At 38.7% G+C, this 21,442-nt stretch overlaps 1 protein-coding gene across 4 annotated transcripts in view; it reads left to right on the top strand.

Annotated features, from left to right (window-relative positions):
* Positions 1–859: 859 nt before the first annotated feature.
* The window catches only part of LOC100725344 (zinc finger protein 260-like), a 44,025-nt gene continuing 23,442 nt past the window's right edge, over positions 860–21,442 (top strand). For 2 of the 4 annotated variants that reach the window (XR_010042265.1, XM_063233830.1), the window contains exons 1-2: positions 866–1,043; positions 1,318–1,389. Coding sequence is in view for 2 of the 4 variants with exons in the window: in XM_063233830.1 (XP_063089900.1) it covers positions 1,041–1,043; positions 1,318–1,389 (75 nt within the window). In the remaining 2 variants the exon portion in view is untranslated. Of the gene's footprint in view, positions 1,044–1,317; positions 1,390–7,314; positions 7,441–21,442 lie in introns of all 4 variants that reach the window. The other 2 variants (XM_063233832.1, XM_023561397.2) reach the window with 2 other exon arrangements.

Below are 21,442 nucleotides of genomic sequence, written 5' to 3'. Positions count from 1 at the left end.
AAAAAAGAAAATTCTCTAAAAAGACAGTTTTTGGCAATCCACTCAGGACATCTTCTCTATCTCTTAGGCAGAAGCTTTCTTTCTCTCCCTAAATATATTTCGCTATTAACCTCCATTGTTCCTAAAATGTATTCTTTGATTTTAGAGAACATGAACTCATACTTGACATGTAGTAGGATGGTGAAAGGATTTTGTCCTAGATACCATATTACCGCGGGGCGAGGCAGGACCAAGGGATGTTTACCCTGAAGTCACTTCCGTCTTCCCCTATGACAACCTCTTTCCCTTCTGCCGGCAGCGCGAAAAAAGTCCCTATCAGCTGCTTTGAGTGTCAACAGTGTCCAACCTAAGTGCAAACCTGGTCAGAAGTTATATATATGTCCCATATCCCATGTCCCTGTCAGAAGAGGACCAGCTGTCTATGGCTGTGCGGTGCTCCTCCTCGTCCTTTAAATAAAGGCTACTATTTCTTCAAAAATTTTTTCTTTCCTCGCGCCAAAAACTCTATTCGTTCGGAATTTCAGTCCACGATATCACAATCTTCTAGACACATTTTTGTGTTTAGAAATGTTCAAAAAGAGTCTCCACTGAGTCCTCTTAGAAAATAGTGTCAACTCTGAGACCTCAGGGTAAAGTCTAAATGCAAGTGTTATTAGGCAGGTTACATGAGATTAGTGTTTTATAGGAGAACCTGGCCCAGAAGTCTTTGCATTACAGTCTTACACCTAAGCTCCACTCTTGCAGATAAAGATTTGTTTCTGTTTTCCGGTTGGTTCCGAGAGCGTTCAATAGAATGCGTCAATCAATGAAAATGGAGAAAACGGTATAAATTGTCCAATCAGAGACAGCAAAAGGGGAGGGCTCTTCCGGTGTCATGGCGCTAAAGTGCTTGTCCCTAGCACATTGTTGGAAGAACCCTAGCTTTATGGGCCGTCCCTAGCACATTGCTAGAAAGACCCTAGCTTTTTGGGCTGCTTTCTGTGATTTCTACAAGCTACAGCCTGTATAGGAAAGACCCTAGGAGACCCTCAAGCTGCGCAATGGTAACGTTTTGGGACGGGGACTCTGAAGTGGGGAAAAATCTGTAAAAGGTCCAGATAGAATTGGTCCAAACTATCTGTGGTCGATTAGAGTCTAGGATATAGCACAGAGCCTGACTGAGAAAGCGCGACAAGCCTGAGTTTGAAGCCAGGTGCCACCGGGAAAAAAAAATCCATAACTGTGGTTTCTGAGGTCCCCCAAGGTTAGCTCCAGATCCTGATGTAGTGTGAGTTGGATATTGAGTCCATATCTGTTCCTTTTTCCCCTTGTTGGTAGATGCACTTACTAGATGTCCGGATTCTGGGAACTTCAACTTTTCTAGGGATTTTAGAACAGCAAAACCACAAGGTGAGTCTGGGGCGGGGGGAATAGGATCTCGCAATGCAGAGAGGCCTGAGGTGCAACAGAATTAGAGTCAATCAATAAGATTATGAGTCAGTTGCTAAGGTAAAATTGAGGAAATTGAGATCCAATAGGGAAGGTAGCAAGGGGGAGCAGGATCTTTGCTGTAGGGCGATGGAATGGTGGCTTCTGTCTACCTCAAGTTGATGGATACCTATTGAGAATATAAATCCCTGGTGTTTATACTAGCATGAAGTTCTGTTTGTATTGTCTTTTGTTTGGAGATATGGCCCACAGTGGGAAGTGTTTGTTACCTCCATTGTGGAGTGATATCTGGTCTTCTCCACTGGCTCCATTGAGGGCCTGGCCCTCTCTGACTGCCCATAATATTTGTATTTTCTTAAGCTGCCTATAACATTGCTAGAGCAAGACTAGTTTTGAGTTCTCAGGACCTTTTGCCCACTGTGACACCTACAGCCTGAGTGCTCTCTTGAGGAACCCACGGCTATATTTGCATCTATAGCATTCTGGGAATAGGAAAGATGTTGGGGAAATCCAGGCCCAGATGAAAATTGGAGGTGAATGCAGTGGTAGTGAGCTAGATCTCTGGTTTAATGCTTGTCTGCAGCACAGTTAAAAGGTCTGAGGGTTGTAAATATCTGTGATGCAGGGTCTCATACACACAACTCTTCAAATTTTGCTTTTTAATCTTAGTAGTGATCTTCTAAATTTCCACTATCTTCCTATGTTTCTAAACCAGTGTTGGGTATTAAAAAAAGTCCTGAGAGTTAAAAAACATGTGGTGATGTGCCACAGTGGAGGATCACCTGCCAAACACCCCATAAACTCCTGAGTTCCATATAGAGTAGTGCCAAAGAAATTTCAAATTTTTATTATGTAACTGACACTTCCACTCACAATTAGATTGTTTAAGTGAGTTCTGACATGGAGTTAGAACACTTCGGAAAATGTAGTGGGTGTTAAAGGCTTAGCAAGGGAAGGGGAAAGTATAGCTGCCAGAGACAACTTCCCAAAGAGGCTGCTTATTAAACCTACATTGAGAGAATCTTGTATTGGGTCATTTACAGGTGCATATTTATGTCGTATATGTACAAGCAGAATGGAGCCCTGGTGGCTTCTCTGTATTAAGGGATATCGTGCTTGGCCTGATTGTTACTTTTCTTTTTTTTTTTTTTTTTTTTTTTTTGTCTTTTTCATTTTTATCGCTACCAGGGATCGAACTCATGACTGCCTGCTTGCAAGGCAGGCGCTTATGCTGTTGAGCTAAATCCCCAGCCCCTGTTACTTTTCTTTAAATACAAAAATGCTGCTTGAGTTAGACTTTCAAAGAGCCATAGTATGGTACAAACCTGAAATGAAAGATGTTCTGCATGTCAATGTTTAGATATAAAGAGTTTTTTGTTTAGCAAATAATAGTGTCTATAATATAAAAGATCTCTGAAACTCAGATTGTTCTTAGGGTAAACATGAAGGCACATTTGTGTGCTTGCTTGTTCTGTGAGGTGGACAAAGGTCACAGGCTTGAAAAAGGAAGGAAGTTTTATAATACAGAAGTATGCCCTTTACTACCACTGGTTAGTTCATGGAATCATTTTTGAGGCAAAATTGAAAATTAGGAAACTGGCCTTGTTATAGATTTAAAATTTATGTAAACACTATAGCTATAGTGGAATGGCATGGACCATCTCCAGTGTACTAAAGACTTAAAGGTATTCTTGATAATCAGTTACTTAATTTTTTTTGAGATTGGATCTCCTTTGTAGTGTAGGGTGGATTCAAATTCATGACAATCTTTTTGCCTCAGCCTCAATAGAGCTTGGATTACAGGTATACTGCACCAAGCTCAGCATACTTGGGTTTTTATATGTTTGTTTCTTTAGGGACTAAACTCTGGAATTTTGTCTAAGTTTATAATTTTCTAAAAATTGTTGAGATCATGTCTTACTAAGTTGCTCTCAGTGGTTGAATTTTTAATAGTGTTTGTAACTCTTTTAATGTGGGCACAATATATATGTGTCACTAAGCCAGTTTAAGTTGGAGATTATTTTTAACTATGATGTACCAAGATTTCAGTTATTGGGTAATTTAAACATCGGTGATGTACGATAATTCACAACTTTACTCTCTGCCACTTGGGGACTGTGACAAATGTTACAACTGTTCTGAAAAATTGAGAATGACCTTCTTTCAATGCAAAATATGAATTCTGGGATTTATGTCCAATAGATACTAACATTTTGAATTCTCTCTAGGCCCAGGAAAAACTTTCTGAAAAATACAGAAAATAACCTAATGGAAACTTACTTTACTTTTCAATTTTATTGTTTTTGTGCACTAATGATGTATAGTACAATACTTACTCATGATGGAGGACAGCAATGATAAATCACTGTTCTTCAGCAACAGGACACTGATGTTGAACAACTGGTGATTACAGTGGACTATATTCAGTGGATTACATGAGATTTTAGTATTTTATTGTAACATTTATATTATGTAACATAAATGTATATGTCCCTAAACACAGAGTAAGCAAATGTGTTGAGCATGTTCAGAGGATTTAATGTGTATAAGTAATGTTTGATGAATTAGGTATATTCTGTGCACTGTCAACACATTTCATTTTCCACTTCCTTTTAGTTGATCATGATATTCTTTCTAACTCTAGTAGTATCACTGCATTCATAAGCTTCAAGTCCTCTTAAAGTCCTCTATACAACATGATACTTAAATTATTGTATCTTGTTTGAGTGTTGTATTAATTGGGTTTTCTAAAAGAACTGAATCAGGACAATAACAGTATTTGGAAAAAGGAACATTATGAATTTTGTTTTTTTTCTTTGCTTTGAGTTGTTTTTAGGATGATGATCCTTATGAGATTCTCCACTTTGTTCACACTGTGTGGCTTGCATGACACTGACAAGGGGATAAGGTAGACATTTTCAATGCTCAGACATGAGCCTGAGCAGTCTGAACACAAACCACCAACAATGTATGTAGCTCAAGATAGAGCACTTGCATTTGTAGTTCCACTTTATGCTGGTTTGGAAACCTTTCTAACTGTTTTAACTTTGGGTAAACTGCCTTGCCAGTTTGCCTGCTTATGTAATCCCATTTCTATCAATGAGCTTTTTATTACCATGCAAAATAGCTGTCAGAGGAAGAAAATTTTAATATAGATAAGTTCCAGAGGACATCTTGCTAAAAGGAAGTAATACTACATGTGCACTGCATGAAGAATTCTTGTTACCCTTATTTCCCCCAGTAAGGAGAGACAGACACAGAGACAGCAAAAAAGAAACAAGAATGTAATGTATCATTGTAGAGTATATTCCAGGAGCCTTCTAAAAGATCAGATCAATATGTTAATATCCTTTAGAGAATCTGTATGATAGTCTTTGAGACAACAATTCCCCTTATAACAAAATGTACAGAATTCAGCATTTAGAGTGTGTTCAGCACCATGTAAGTGTTTCAGTGCATAAGAATAGGATTCTTTATAATGCACTGGAATAATGTACAGTCTGAAAAATGAATAGCATGCCTGCCATTCACTACAGCTTGAACGAAACTGAAAATCATAAATTGAAATATTATGTTCAGAAAAATTATTGCATGATCAGATTCATACTTAGCACCTACAAAAATCTGATAAAATAGAAAATTTAATGATAGTGGATGTGTGGATTTTGAAAATAGGGAGATATTAATGAAAACTTGATTTTTCTCTTATACATACTAATGACAATCTGGAGATACACTGACAACTATGTTAAGTGTTATGGCATCACAAATAGGATTGAAATTGATAAGATAATAGATTTAATTGTTTTCATATCCTCAAAGGTATCTATCTGTATTATGTGAAAGATATACACATGCGAGAGATTGTGGGGGGAAATGCCTATGTAGACATATATTATTTGATTATACTTTTCAAACGTACGCAGACTCACCAACGTCCTACATTTGGTTGGAAGGAGCTTTACTACTGGCTGTATTTACCCACTGTACCCCTCTATTTAAGGGGCATACTCACTACACTGACTGGAGTCTCCTGAGATCTGTTTGTGTGATGCAGTTACTGAATCTCCCTTCAAGCTAACAGTTAATCTACTGTTGTCCAAGATTCTGGGAGAAATGCTGGGAACTGAAGATCAGAGCTGTATTAGGTCCAGCATGTAGGGAGTGTTACTGAGGGGCCAGCAGATGTCCTGGGTCGGGGAATCCGTGGGGTGAAGGCCAAGGTCCCAGGGCAGTGTGGTGTTCCTCATACTGACTGGAGTTGTGTAGGAAGTGGGCAGCTGAGATGGCCAAGGTCTGAGGGCAGCACCCATTATTCCCCAGGTCTGGTGGGAGTCATGCAGGAAGCTCACAGAAACCTGGTCCAAGGTCCCAGTGTGGCATCACATTCCTCAGTGCCAGCTGCAGTTGCACTTATTTCCAGGTTTTGAGCAATGTTTCAAAGCTTCCTGGATGCACTGGGAATCACCTGGCCCACTTTTGGCTCATGGGACAGACTGCTGGCAACTGCTTGCCTCTTGGCCCTCATTGGTAGTGGGCTGGTTAAGCCCACAGGCACTCCATGTGTCCTTTGGTAATTTCAGACACAGGGCATGGTCTTGCGGCCTGAGAGCAAAGTTCAAAGGCTTCCCTGTGCAGTGGAATTAAACCAGCATGAAAGCAAGTACCAGGACTGGATTCCAGGTCCTGCTTGCTGCTTCACAAGCAGATTTTGAGATAAATAACAAAGAAAATCAAATTGCACATGCTTAGACTATATAACTTGTTTGCTTCTTGTCCTTACAGGACCTCATCTTTTTACCTTGAGATGGTCTCAAAGTTTCAAGGCCTGTACTTTTTTCCAAAATGTCAATCAATTATGTCTGGGACAAAATGGAGTCAGTGTAGTCTCTCTACAACTTCCCTCTTCTTTTTTCAGTTTATGATTTCTTACCACGTTATAAGCTGGCATTTTTTGTATGAATATTTTGTGTAGGGATGAGATGCATTGTATAAGACTTCCCAATACTAATTATTCAGATAAGGACAGTGACAGCATAATGAAACATTTGTGTTATTCAATTGATATTTGGTAACCATCCTGTAAGGAAATTCCATAATCCAGTGTTGAGCCTTTGGGCTCAACATATATGTATCTGTATCAAACAGATATGTATCTGTTTGGTAAGTTCTGATAAAAAATGAAGTTTCCCATTGAAGAATTTTCTTTCATCAGACAAATTACAACAGCATATTTGAGCAATTTCATTGCATAAACCAGCAAGGAGAGGAACATGTCCATGTCCATACCATATGTGCTCTTAATTAGAACAATTTAAAGAAATTTTAGAAAGCCAAAGACATTGAGTTGTACAGTTTTCAATATGAGCACATCAACCATTTGAAGTTGCTACATATGGAGTGAGAATTTTAACAGCATTATCAGGGTTTTTAAGGGTGAGAATGCCAAAATGTGGATAGCCAGCATATGTTATAATTTTGTTTGGAATAGTGGAGAAAATGTTGTAATTAGTTAGAGAGGCATTGTCCTTGCCTACCAGAAACAGACAAGACCCAAAATGTACATTATTTCTCTTTCTAGAGCAAGACAGAAATGAGAGACATTATCTATTTTTGCCTATTGCACCCAAATATTGTATTACAATCTTTCCTGGAAGTTGTGGGACTATATGGTGTCCATGGTGGGTTGCAAATCACATAGTAATAAATACAAAGCAACATTAAAGAGTGCATGGTCAATTTGGTAATTATCACAACAAGAAGCTTTTCAGTAGTGGATTCCTTTTCAGATGCTTGGAGCAAGTTTTGTGCAGACTGGATCAGCACTTTACTATTACACCAGGTCACTGACTAGCTCAGCAGTTGTTGTCCTCTGTCATTTCGCAGGCAGCCAGGCTTGATTGGAGAGAGACAAAAAGATGGAGATATCTCATTCCATGCAGAGTGAATGCAATCAGCAGGAATCCACATAGGACATGTTGGTGATGAAAAGAAGCTTAACCTCATCCCCAGGTCAGCATAGGCACTGGCCCCCATCAGCCTGGGTCTTGGGGTGTTTAAAAAGAAATGGAACCATCATACCCAAAGAGACTTAAAGAGAAACAGTAGGGCACAGCTAAAAGGAGCAATCAGTTTTGGTAAGTGGTAAAATGGCATCAGGTAGACCAGCACCAAGGAGAGTATATGTGCAAGTATGAGTAAGTCTTCAAGAGGTAAGAGAAGGAATAGCATTGATAATGGGACATAAAGTACTACCAGGTGAGTGGGGTAAGTGAGACTATTCAACAACACATACCTTGCTGCTCTGGATGGCAACAACAGCTCCAGTTGGCAAAAGAGTTAAATGAAAAAATGTAAGGAGAGAGGCCAGTCTTTGGGGCTCAGTCCACCAAAACTGTGGTGAGTATATAAGCAGTGCTGTGAAGGACCTGCCAGAAGGACAGTCAGAGTTCACATCAGCAGGATTTGTGTGATGCTGTAAAGCTTTGAATAGAGAAGCTAACTGTTGAATGGGCAAAGGAAAATAGGGCCTTAACCAACTAAGGGAGAGGCAGCAGAAGCACACACTGGAGAGGATCTGGAAGTCAGCTATGTGGTGCTCCATTTGTTCCTTCACCAAAGGAGGGAGTAGCATCCTTGCAGAAATGTACAGTGTGCAGGACAGAGATGGGAACTCCAGGCTCCACATGCAGCAGATTGCCTATCTTTTCCCAATACTCCATAATGAGCATTCCTCCCTCAGAATATAAAGGACAATAGTCATGAATTTTTCACAAAAATTGTACTAAATTATGCTCAGAGAGCACATAGGCCATCTTCTAAGGAGAAAAATTAGTTCTGCCTTATGTTTCTGCTGCACTTCAGACAGGAAATTCCCCATAACTTACCTGAGGATTTTCCAAGGAAATTGAAGTGGACCCATCAGGGGCTGGGTCACCCCAGGAACACAGTAAAAGCAAGTCACCTTCCACAGCAGACATATCCATTGTTGAGTCCCCTGTTCAGGCATCAGATATTGGGGTTCTGTAAGGAAACGGAAAATAAAGGGTCATACACACGAAGGGTCAGCAAAATGGCTGCTGGCCAGCCAGCCTAAGGAAGCAGGTTTATTGAAATAAAGAACAAAGAAACTCAAATCATACATGTTTAGATTACATAAGTTGTTTGCTTCTTGTCCTTACAGGAGCTTGTGTTTTTACATGGGAGTAGGGTCAGTTTCCAGGCCTGCACTTTTTCCCAAAACATTGTTGACCAGGTGTGTCTGGGAAAATATGGCATCACTGTGGCCTCTCTATACTCCTATATATTTTTTGATCCAACCAATTGTAAATGAGAGTATCACATAACTCCAAATTATTTTTCTTTCAGAAATATTTGTGTGGAATAGCAGAGAATTTCAGTGTGTGAGGAGGAAACTGCTAGGCATGCAGAGCTTATAGTCTCGATTCTGTATGTGTCCCTGTGGCATCACTGGATAGTGACCAAGTGGATCAAGCATGGGGCTCCATTGTAGCATCTATTCTGGATCCCATGTCTAGCTATATGTTTACCTTCATATTTTAGGTCATTTTATGACCCTGAGTGAAGTAGCAAACTTTTCTTAGGGAGGAGCAATGTTTGATTTTCTTCCATTTTTTTCTCTTACAGTATGCTGCTATATTTTAACTCTAACTTTTTCTTTAAGAAGCAATTGTGTTTCTTTAGAAGAGGCACATATTCATCTTCTTGGTTTAAAATAAAGAATTTGAGATAGTGTGCAAATCTTGACAGTGATGATTGTCTTATTCTCCAATATTAACTTTTTGAACTGTTAGCCCATCCTCTATTCTATTTTCTCCTGGCATAATGTGGATTCAGCATGTTTTCAAAGATTAGAAAACTGATTGTATTGTAGGACATTAACCCTAGAATCTTTTGAACACATATGCAACACATTTTTTTTTTTCAGAAAGAGCCCACTGAGTCCTTTGAGAAAAAAATGGGGCATATCTGAAAGGCCAGGATCAAAGCCCATAAATGCTTCCCAAGTGAGGCAAAGTCAAAATCATGGAAGAGAACCTGGTACAGAAGTCTTAGGCTTGCAACCTTTTATTTGACCCTTAGTCTTGCACGTTTGTTTTTTTTGTCACTCTTGTCTCTGAGGGAGAGCAATGAAGAAGGCATCAGTCAGCAATGAAGAGTCAGGAGTCAGGCTGCATGAATTCTCTGCTCAGGTGGGCCAAAGCAGGAAGATCTTCCTGCTATCTCTGCACCCAAGTGTGTGTCCTTATTAAAATATTGCTGAGAGTCAACATCCATTGGCAGAGAGAGCTTTCTCTGACTTCTGCTGAGTGTGGCCTTCTTGGAGAGCACTCTGGGAGACCCTGATCATGCAGTGGTTATGTTGTGTGACAGACGCAGAGGGTGGTATGGAATTAGGATGAAGTCTGATAGGAAGTGACCAGAACTACCGACAGGGATGTACAGTCTCACTTGCTAGGTTCAGACTCTGAGCTTCTTGTTTTTGGTGCTTGTGTCCCCCTTTTTTCTTTTCTGTGGCAGGGTTAGTTCAGAGTTTCCCACATTCTGTCCTACGCAGTATCTCTACCAACCCAACATCCTGTCTTGTGTGGCAGTAGGCACAGTCTCATCCATACTATTCTAGGGAGAGTGGAGTTACTGACTAACTCATATGTCTGTAGGAGGTGTGTATCTGTGTTGTGTTATGTCCTTGGTCTGCATCCTCACATTTATAAATGTCTGCAGGACAGGGTCTTCAATCCACAACTTATCTCAGATCTCTGACTATTTACACTTATAGTGAGTTCCCAAGGGTTTCCAATATTTTCCCACACTGTTGAACTTATGAAAGGAAAATGAGAATTCAAAGGAAGTTTTAACATGGCACGTGATTTATTTTGACTTGGTTGACTTTGCCAGGTATCCAGTGAACTCCTCCTGGATTCCATATTCAACAACCAAAAACATATTTCTGTTAATGATGTCTGTCCTACTTTACTGCCAGTAATAAAAACAGAGACTGTGTTTTCACAGTGTAAAAACCACAGTGACCTAACCAATAATGTGGTTTAGATCACAAATTAAAGGAGAATGTTAAGAATGTTTTTATTAGAGAAAAGAAGAATACTGTTCCCTAATTCTTTTGAAGCATCATGAGTGAGTGGGCATGTGGCTACTCAAACCAGAGGTGATTACAGATAACCAGAGGACAGTACATGCTCCATTCTTTAATGGCCAAGTTCTCCATGTAATGTGGTGTGTTTAAAATGACCACTTGCAACTTAGGCTCTTAAACCCATTTTCTTACCAGACAATGTTCAAAGTGCAAGGATCAACACAAAGCAGTGACCACTCAGCAGGTTGTGTGAAAGCAAGGAAACATATGATTTGAGTCCTGGGCATAGGCAGTTAGAGGGTAAAAAATGCCAACTGCAGGGAACAAAGATTTATGGATTTTTTTATGGGGCTTCAAAGAAGGTAAGGACCATTAAGTAAGAAAAATGTAGTGAATGTCAGTGGGCAAAGTTCTCTGGTTATTTCGTTCCTCAGTGATCAACGTCCTTGAGACGTCTATGTGAGTGCTTTGGTGTCTTCAGATATCCACCTGCTTACATTACACCTCATCTTTTCATGTGTTTGTTGAGAGCACTAGTTTTGAGATAAGAACAGTCTCTATGCTGGCATGCAGGTTGGCTATTGAGAGAGTCACTTTCAAATGAAGCCCTATATTTCTGTTCTTTTGTTATTATATACAAAAAGAAAAAAGAAGTAGTAAAGGAGAGACAGATGATGTTTCTCATGACTGATTCCTGCATGGCACATGGGTTGAGCGGGCATCCCAGTGGGAAGGAGGCCCTTCTGGTTCGAGGAATCTGAAGATCAGCTGTGGTTTGGTTTTTCCAGTGGAGGAAACACCTCTTGATGTCTACTAGCTACTCTGAGGAATGATTGAGAGTGAGCACATGGAGGCAGTGAGAGTGCATAGGTGTCTGAGAGCAGGCCATCTCTGAATTCATATCTGCATGGGAAAATGACAGAAATTTCAGAAACAAGAGAGTATGTGAAGCCATGAAGCAATGACACTGTGTGGAGAGGCTGAGAATCAAAAGAGTTGACTGAGATTTTTTTAAGTTGTTTAGTGATTAACTTGGTCAATCAAGTCTAATAAGCTTATAAAAGCCTAACTGATAAGGCTGGTGCACAGAATAGAATAGAATCAGTGAGGAGAAGGTACAAGGAAAAAAGGAGGGACATGTCTCTCAAAGACTAGTTTATGTAAATAGAGATCACAGTTATATGTGGTGAAGGTGAGATTTCTGCTAGCTCAGACCTGGGGCAAAATAAATGTGGTCCCACAAGAGACAGCTGATGTGGAGACCCAGAGCTAGCAATCTTTAGTCAGAATATGATTAGACCAGTTAAGTGAGCAGTGGGTAAGCTGTTCGGTTCTATAGAAACAGTTGGACATTGGTGACAGTTGGAGACTGGTCTGTGAGTGTCTGTGGAGGAATGCAGGAATTATGCTGATGAATGTGATTGTGTACATTGGAAGTGATTCCATCCTGAAGGCAAGAAGCAACTGAGTTACTGTACTAACAGAATGGAACAGAGAACCCACAAGAAGCGGCCTAATAAGAATGGAGGGTGTCTGGGTTCTGCATTATTTCTCATGGGCCTTAACATAGAATATCAAACAGGAGAACAATAAGGGTGAAAAATAATGTTGCTTCTTGTGAGGAGAAAGTACATATTGTAACCTGGAAAAGGTGATCATCTATCTAGGTGTCAAAAGACTGAAAAGTATGAGACTGATGGGAAAACAAGGTCAAATCAGCATAAATTGATAAAATAAAAATAGATAGAGTGGCTTGATGTTCAGGGACAGGGCAATGAAATGCTTTCTGGAATTTTGGTCAGCCTGAAGGGTGTTGAGGAGATGCATGCATCTTCCATGAAGGGGAGAGGTCTGGTGAATTTTCGGCCAGACAGTTGTATTCTGGAATGGTGAATCCACTACAAGGAGTATTTCACATGGTTCACCATTGGAGTGCTATAGAGGACTCTGAAACAGCCCTTCCAGTTTGCCTACAGTGATCAGGAGTTTAATAAAAGTCATTTTATAACCCACATTTTCATGGTAAGGCAAGCGTCAGAAGGCAGAAGAAGGTTAGCATCACATAGCATTTCTTTTTGGACCAATTGTAAACCTGGAAGATAATCTCCAATAGCATAGGCTTCTGGGCTCACATCTGGCCCAATGAAAGTTGCAGAGTACATAAACTCAAATGGTTTGTACTCAGGAGGTCTTGTAGGTGTGACTTGAATTCCAAAGAAGGCTATTAGGGAGAGGGACCAGTCCTTGTGAAGCCTTAAGAAGGCAGTTAGTTTTTTCTAACTTTCCTTATTAGGAAAATTTCTAACTTTTCTTATTAGGGCAGATACAGAGTGTGAAGTTTCCTTTGTATAACAAGTGACCTGAATGCTTCCTGAGTAGTATGATTAATGCAAGCAAGGACAGTATCTGATTGAATAAAGGTGGGGAGACCAAGTCAGGTGAATATATCAGTTAGCAGATAATCAGTGAGTGCTGAAACTCTTTTTGAACTCATATGAACTCCTCTACACACCCAGTGAATATGTCAAAGCAGAGCAAAAGTTATCTCAACTTTTGCAGTGAGACAGGTAGATGAAGTGAATCTGCCATTCATGGGTTAGTGAAAAACCTTTTGCTGGTGTGTGAGAAAAGGAGAGCAGCGCGTCAGGGAACTCGTGAGTCATGGTTATCTGGCAGACAAACCATTGAGCTGTAATAGATATAAAGGGACTCTTCCAGGAAGGGAAGGAAATAAATGGCTCAAGTGTACAGACTCTAGGTTTATAACCTATTTTTGTGATAAAGAAAATTATCTTTTTCTTGTCTCCCAAAAAATGAGACCCTGAGATGTACAAAAATTGGGGCAAGATGTCTTTAAAGGAGAGAAGTACTTTGTTTAATGTGGTACCCCGTGCCACAGTGCAATGGAGTTTGCAAAGCTGTGTAGCTAGGTTAGATTTTTGTCAGGCTTATAAAGGAAAAAACTGCAAACCAAGGGGTAGGACTAGTACAAGTTCAAGGAAGACCTTTGTTCCCTTTTTGCTTGTGGACAGAGTTTTCATGGGAAGTTTCACAGTTGGTGGTCCGCAAGTTCCTCATTTATAGGAATTTGCAGCTTGTGATCAGCTAATTTCACTAACATCTACTTTTTGTTATGGAGGCAAGGATTAAGACAATGTGGGTTGCTTGCAGCTGTCTACTTTTGGGAACAAGCATTGCTGACAATGAGGAACAAAGATTAACACAGCAAACAGTTTACAAGGGTGATGGCGCATACAGAACAGTATGACAGCATGTTGGTTAAATCGCAACATGGTGGTCATTTGCTCCAGGGTGATCGGTTTTGGGAAACATTTGTTTTGCAAAGGGAGTTACATGGTAATTAGGGCAAGTAACTAGGGCAACAGAGAGTACAGAACAGGATCATGGCGCTCTTTGGTTAGAGTACAACAGACCTGTGAGGCTGGGAGGAGGGATCTTCCTTGAGCTAGAAACCACCTGTTCTGTGTGGGCTTGTTTTGGCATTATTGATGATCAGAGGGTGAGTAAAGTGAAGCAAGGAAGAGCAAAGTGTTGGCCTTTTGCAGTATGGTAGGAGACATTAGCTGCCTCCTTGGTGGTTTTAGCTGAAGAGACATTTCCAATGGCTATGGCATAGGAAAGTCCTTGCTGTCCTCTTCAATGAAGCAGAGCCCCCCATGTTGACAGATGTGGTGTCTTGACAGTGGCCTTAAATTATTGGGTATTGCTGATTGAGGACCCCTGAGAGGTGACAAACCCTTGAAATTATCTATGAATGCCTGAGGCATACTGGCCAACAAAATCTATTCCTAATAAAGCATCTTTAGGCAGTGAGTTTGGCTTAACATTGCTACATGTGTGGAAGGTGTCAGTTAAGCACCCCAGAAATAAAGAATGATTTTCTTCCTTGTTCTGGGAAATTTCTCTAATCTTTTCAAAATTGACTGACTCACTCATATGCATTCTGCTTTCATCAATTAAATGGATAATTATTTCCTTGAGTTTTGTCTCACCCTCATCTTACGTCTGACATTGTGAATCCAGATTTCTGTCAGGTACTGCAACTTTACCTATATCTCTTACATTATTTCACACATGCCCTTTGGTGGTCATGATCTGGGCCATGCATCATATGTGGGCCATCTCTTTAGGCCTGCAACAATTAGAAAATAATACATGAAGATCTGTTTAAGCCAGGACACATGTTATAACCAAAGCCTGAAATTCATCCATGAATCCATTTGAGTCTGGTTGTATTATCTGACATCACTGGTACATGGGCACAGCTTATTATACAGGATCCATGTAATTCTGTGTATTGACATAGAGATACAAAACCTGGACATATGGTGTTTCTGTCCACTCTGCTTTCATCTTACAGAGTAGATCAAGCTGGAAAGCTGCATCAAAGTCATAGTGCCATTAAGATCCCATGTGTATCCACCTTTTAGTTCATACATACCACACTGAGAGCAGCAAAGAACAATCCTCCATTTCTGACTGTTAAATTTTTTTCCTTAAAATGGTCCCAATTTCCCACAACTCATACTAAATTTTTTTCTTGAGACAGTCTACAAGGTACCCATGCTCCTGAAAGGTACATTTCACACCATGAAGACCACCACTTTGAACTTATACGATGTGTCTTTTTCACTTTGTGCTCATGGCTTACCAAGAAATATGTCATGGGTGGATCTCTGCATCTCTAACAATGAAACAAGAATTCAAAGCACATCTTCAAAAAGATTGCCATCAACAAAAAAGAACATTGAGGAAATATCAGTGAAAGGGATATGAGAAACTGTTATTTCACTTAAGAAGTGCATCCATTTATTTATAAAAGTTTGCAGTATACTATGTTTTATGGCTTAATAATATTGCCCTGTTAAAAAACAACCTTCTTTATCCATTGTTTAGTTGATGGGTTTTGGCATGTCTCAAAAATTCTATTGCAAGTTGTGCTGCTGCAAGCATGGGTGAACACATTTCAGTATGGAATGATGTTACTAATTCTTCTGGGAAAATTCCCAGAAGAGGAATAAACTGGGTCAGATAGGACAATTAACATTACTTTTTGTATAATCTCCACTCTGATTTCCACAATGGTTGTACTAGTCTACATTTCTAACAACAAAGAAAAAGGTTTCATTTCCCCCCCAAAGCCCCTCCAGCATTTACAGTTTACTGACTTCTTTATAATAATAAATTTTGGGGGCTGAGATGAAACATTCATTTTGCTTTATTATTTCGTATCTTTAAAATGGCCAGAGATTGTTTGCCACTTGTAATTGTTTGCTCTTTGTATTTCTTCTTCTGTGAAGTATGTATTCATTACACATGCCAACTTATGGATTGAATTAATAAATTTGAGAGATCTGACTTTTGAGTTCCATGCATATTCTCACTATTAATCCTCTGCCTGTGGATCAGCTGGTTTTCTTTTGAGAGCCTAGATTGATTGGTTTTTTTTTTTTTTTTTTTGCTGTGAAAACACTGTTTAAAAAAATAAAATCCCAGTTGCTGATTCTTTGTGAAGTTCTAGAGCAATTGGTTTTATTCTTCAAGTCTTGCCTACACCATTTTATTCAAGTATTTTATCAATTGTATATTGCAGAAGATTCAATGTTTCTCTTTTAATATTTAGATATCTATTCCTTCTCAAATTTCTTTATTGTGTGATGGGAGATATGGGGGCACTTTTAGTCACTGACATGTACAATGACTGGTTTTCCATTGTCACTTAGTAAAGAGGCTTTCTTCCCAGTGAATATGTTTGGCACCTTTGTCAAAAATTATGTGACTGAGTACACTGGCAGTTCTTTCTGCATCTTGTAATTTGTTTCATTGATCATCAGGTCTCTTTTTTGCCAGTTTGATGTTGTTCCTAATCATAGTACTTTTATAGTATAATTTCAGTTGTGATAACCTCTGCTTTGCCTTTGCTATACAGAATTGTGCTTGCTTTTCTACTCTTCTGGCTTCAAGTAAATTTAAGCATTGTTTTCTCTAAGTCTTTGAGGAATATTGTTGGAATTTTGATCAATATTGCATTAAATCTGTTTAAAAGTTTTGAATATATGGCTGCTTACACTATATTGGTTCTTCCTCCTGAAGGTCAAGGGACACCCTTCTATTTTCTGATATCCTTTTTAACACCCTTTTTTTCAAAGTACAATAGTTTTCAATGTAGAGCTCTTTTATTTCCTTATAATATCATTTGATTGATTTCTAGATGATTGATTTACTTTAACTAATCTAGTTAACTGTGTAAGTTTCCTAATTTATCTCAGTGTTTTCTGTATTCATATACAGAAAGGCTATTGACTTTCAACTGTTGATTTTATATCCCGCTACAGTGCCAAATTTACTGATTAAATTCAGTAGTCTTTTAGTGGCCGTTTTGTGTCTTCTATATAAAATATCATGTGTTCCATAAATAATGATAATTTGACTTTTTCATTTGTTATTATTACTCCTTTTATTTGTTTCTCTTATCTAGTTGCTCTAGCTAAAGTTTCCAGAACTCTGTTGAATTAAGAGTGGAGACAGTGGACATCTCTGCCTTTTTTTTCTCATGAGTTCCATTTCTTCCCTATCTTGGGCATTCATAAGTTGCCTCAATTTCCTAAGTTACTTTATTTTTATTTTTTATTTCTCTGCTCCAGAATCACTAAATATAATTTTCATTGTGGATACTATTTCTTCAGATATATGCCAAATTTTTTCTGATTTTTTTAGCCTCATTGAATTGCTTTATTTTTCACACTTCAAAGAGGCAAGGAAGGTGGTTTTCAGATTGTCCCAGGTCTTTGGCCCCTGGGTTTACATTTGGTAAGCTCAGTGTCTGAGGTTTCATCTAATTTAAATGCCTTCTCAATTTCTTTTCAGTTTTGTAAAGGTTATTTCCTGAGTTGATCCTGGGAAGTTGCCTATAGTGAGTTAATTTATTGCTAGAATTTAAACCTATTATGAAATGAAAGTGGGCCCAAGATGTCTTTCATGTGTAGCTGGTTTTCAGATTTTGAATCCATTGCAAGTTTCTACCTCTTGAATTCTGAAAGAATGAGCAATTGCTACATGGTTGCCCTGTACCTTGTTTCTTTCCCATGGTCCCACAGTGCATTCCAAGAACCCTAGTCAGTCTCAGTCTTGGAACACCAGGAATTGAAACAGCCAATTAAAACAACTATGCAACCCCTAACTAAAGGTGAGCCACCAGCAACAACGTTACCATCAAAAACATCTTAGAAATTGACAAACTGAAGTAATCACCATTCTGCTACCTTAAATGCCATGAATCAGATTTGTTGTTATACAACAAAATGTAAAAGAATCCGGAAAAGATATGCAGTGCACAAGTTTCAATATGTGAATTTTACTCTTATGGATTGCAATTTAAAAGGAATTAGAGAAACAGAGAAGTAGAATATGAAGAAGAGATTACAAGTAAGCCTAGGGGACTATGGGATATCATGGTAGCTTTGAGAAACTGTCGCAGAAGTACAAGGGAACAGAAGAAAAGAATGAAATGAAGATCAAAACAACAACTACAGAAAGACTAAAAATGGTTTTCACACTACATAAAAATAAATTAAACAATGGAGGAGAACTAGTAAAAATACATTTGCAAGTGTGTCTGTGCTGTCACTTGTAGATAAGTTGTGGAGACAGAGTCCATATCTGTGTTGATTTATCCCAACAACCCAGCAGTAACTTTACAGCTGAGTACTTGATAATCTCAGCATGCCAGCATGTTTATTTCCTCTTGAGTTGAAGCTGTATTCTGGCTGTAGGAGCCAAGAACAGACCTCTTCACTCTCGAGAAGTCAATGACCCCTTTCTGGGCTGGAGCTAAGCTAGCAGCCACGAGATAGATGCACCAAGCAGTTGTTCTGAGTTTGGAAGTCACTTGGGCTCTCTGCAAGATGTCTGCTGGCCAGTTTCCCTCTCTTGCAGGATGAATGAAGCCTCAGCGCTTCTCCAACACACTGCAGTTCACCATATTCGCTGCTCACCTCTACTGTTGAATCTCTCCATGGAGGCTTGTGGCATTGCCAGCAGTCCCCATGTATCCTCAGGCCTGAACTACTCTCATGTGCTGATTCCCAACTCAGGGAGTGGGTTCTTCTGGCTACTTCCTTTGTTGAAGTTTCTTTCTTCACTCTGTGGGCTCCCATTGTCACCTCAAATCTTTCCCACTTCTTGTCTTCCTTGAATTGCTACATTCCAGTGTGTACAGCCATTCCCAGAGCTGCTCTTTCTCTGCACCTTAACACTCTGCTATCTTCCTGGGAATCTCAATCCGCAACTCCCAATGAGCCATTTTACAGTTTTCTCACTGAACTTGTAAAACCTTGGTGTACTGTATCTTACATACGCATAACATCTCAGTGTAGACTACTAACTGTTGTTCAATCCCTGGGCAACCATGGGTAGCAAAGTGGTTACTTTTGGACTACACAGCTCAGTGAATCTCTTGTGTGCACCTCTCCCACAGTCATATCCTTAGGGGTCCCTTTTTACACTTTAATATCACTTTGTGATGTTGATAATATCTAAGGAAACTTGGAAAAAAAACCATATCAGTGTCAGTAAGTCTCAGCTTTTGAGCAGTTTCTAAGCTTGTAAATTTCAGTGTGAAATCATTGATGCTGAAAGGAGGAAAAGTGAAGGAAAGTTTCCATTAGGATGTTTAGAATGCCAATAAATTTGAAAGTGAAAGTATTATTTTAGGAAGAAAAAAATGAAGTAATCTAGCAAATGACAGCTTGCCAAAATTAGTGCATCTTACGCAGTAACTGACAGTCTTTCAAGTAAGTGTGAATGGACACACTTAAATGTCATTTGAGTAGGTGTGGAAAGACATGGGTGCACATCTCACATGATCCTTACAGCATTGGTTAGTATGTAGAAAATTTTAAAGTAATGATATGCTTAGTGCAGTGACTCTTTCATAACAGTGTTAGCTGTATCTATTTACCATTAATCTCAAGCCAATATCAGATGTTCTATTGTTTCAGATATAGTTTTGTACCTTAGCAAAGTCACAAGCGCTGTCTATTTTATGCAGTTTAAGTCTCCCATGTTGCAATTCAGTCATAGGAAGAATCATTTTGAACATAGTTTCCTGGTCACACAACAGAATCTGTGCCAAAAGATTGATTTTTGTATTTTTCTCTACACTTGGATAGCTTCTGTACTATCTTTTTATATCTAAATCTTACAGATATTATGTAGAAATACTTTGTCTTGAACATCTTTCTCTGTGGTTATCTTCACTACATTTCTCTTTATGTAGTTATATACTACCTATTTGAATGCTATTTTGCTTAATTCATTATTTATTTTCAAGATCTCTGGTTTTATTTCTCATGAGTGTACATTTGATGTATCTTGCATTGTAAATGTCAAAATCTGAACCTTCCTCTTTTTCATTGCTTAGGGATAGGTGATTTTGTCTCTTTTCACCTCAATGCTCATGCCATATATTTCCATTTATTTCTTTGCAACATCTTATGTTCCTTTTGATCTAACATGACTCAAATGTAGAAGTAGTGAATACATACCTTTCAGATTTTAAAAGTTTAACTAGACAGGGTCTTCATTTATGAGCTTATGTGCTTTTTTGTGGTCCCTGTGGTTTTTTGGTGGCAGAAATTTGTATATGCTTTTCTTCTTTAGAAACCATTAAGGAATAATGAATAATAGTTGAATTTGAGAAAATAATATTTATACTGATTCAAATAATGAGATGAGATTTTTCTTTGTTGATTTTTTAAATTAATTTTTAGATTTGTAACAACTTCCTAAATCCTCCCATTTCCTACACAATAGCATGCTTGACCTCTTGAGTCAATAACAAAAACTGATATTAAAAATGTAAATCAATGCATTATCAATTACCCCGAGAAGACAGACTCTTATGTAATACATTTAATAAATTATGCCGCATGCCTTGCAAGCAAGCAGTCATGAATTCAATCCCTAGTACTGATAAAAAGGAAAAAGACAAAAAAAAAATACAAAAGAATAAGATTAGGGGCTGATTTAGCTCAGCAGCATTAGCGCCTGCCTTGCAAGCAAGCAGTTGTGAGTTCAATCCCCGGTACTGATTAAAAGGAAAAAGAAAAAAAAAAAATACAATAAATTATGCAAATGCCATTCTTAGAATATGTGTGCTGGTATATATATCATCCTTCTTCATCCATTTCTATTAGCAAAGATTCCAAAACTCTAGTTTCCTATAGTCTCTAATAATAAAATGCAAGCAGTTGCTAAATATTAAGTTGAGCTTTTAATATCCTCCATCTCCATGGGAATTGTCAAAAATTTTATTTCTAAATAGATGTTTTAAAAGACATTTAAAGTGTAGCACCTTGTACAGTTACATACAGCTAGGTTGCCATTTGAGCTGCCTCACAGGCTTACTTCTCTCCTGTGCATCTTCATTCCATTTTGGATTAAAGCAACAACCACAGCCAAAGTATTTTACAAATATTGTATCTGACCCCAATCAATTTTCTTTGGCATTTGGTTTCTTGTGGCAGCTCCAGGCAGTGTTCCTTGTGCTATACTTGCTGATGTTCATCTTCACACTGCTCAGGAATCTGATAATGAGGCTACTGTGTGGGGTAAATGTATGCTACATGATTATATACCTAATATATAGTTTCTGGAGCTCCACTATTATGTCCAGTGTCTAACTAGAATGCTTTTAACCTGATGTGTCCCTACTAATATGCCACATGTGTAGCATAAACTAATTGCATGTTCTCCACCTTTTGATACATCAAACCATGTCCATGACTATGGATTCAGCCCATTGTGTTTATCATTTCATTCCTGTGGTAAAATCTGTGCCCTAGCCTTTGCAATAATGACTCTATTGTGGCTTTATAC

Source organism: Cavia porcellus, unplaced genomic scaffold, assembly GCF_034190915.1.
Source record: "Cavia porcellus strain 051 isolate PalLab524CR breed Dunkin Hartley unplaced genomic scaffold, mCavPor4.1 scaffold_23, whole genome shotgun sequence".
Classification (NCBI taxonomy): domain Eukaryota; kingdom Metazoa; phylum Chordata; class Mammalia; order Rodentia; family Caviidae; genus Cavia; species Cavia porcellus.
This window is presented reverse-complemented; position numbering and strand designations above follow the sequence as displayed.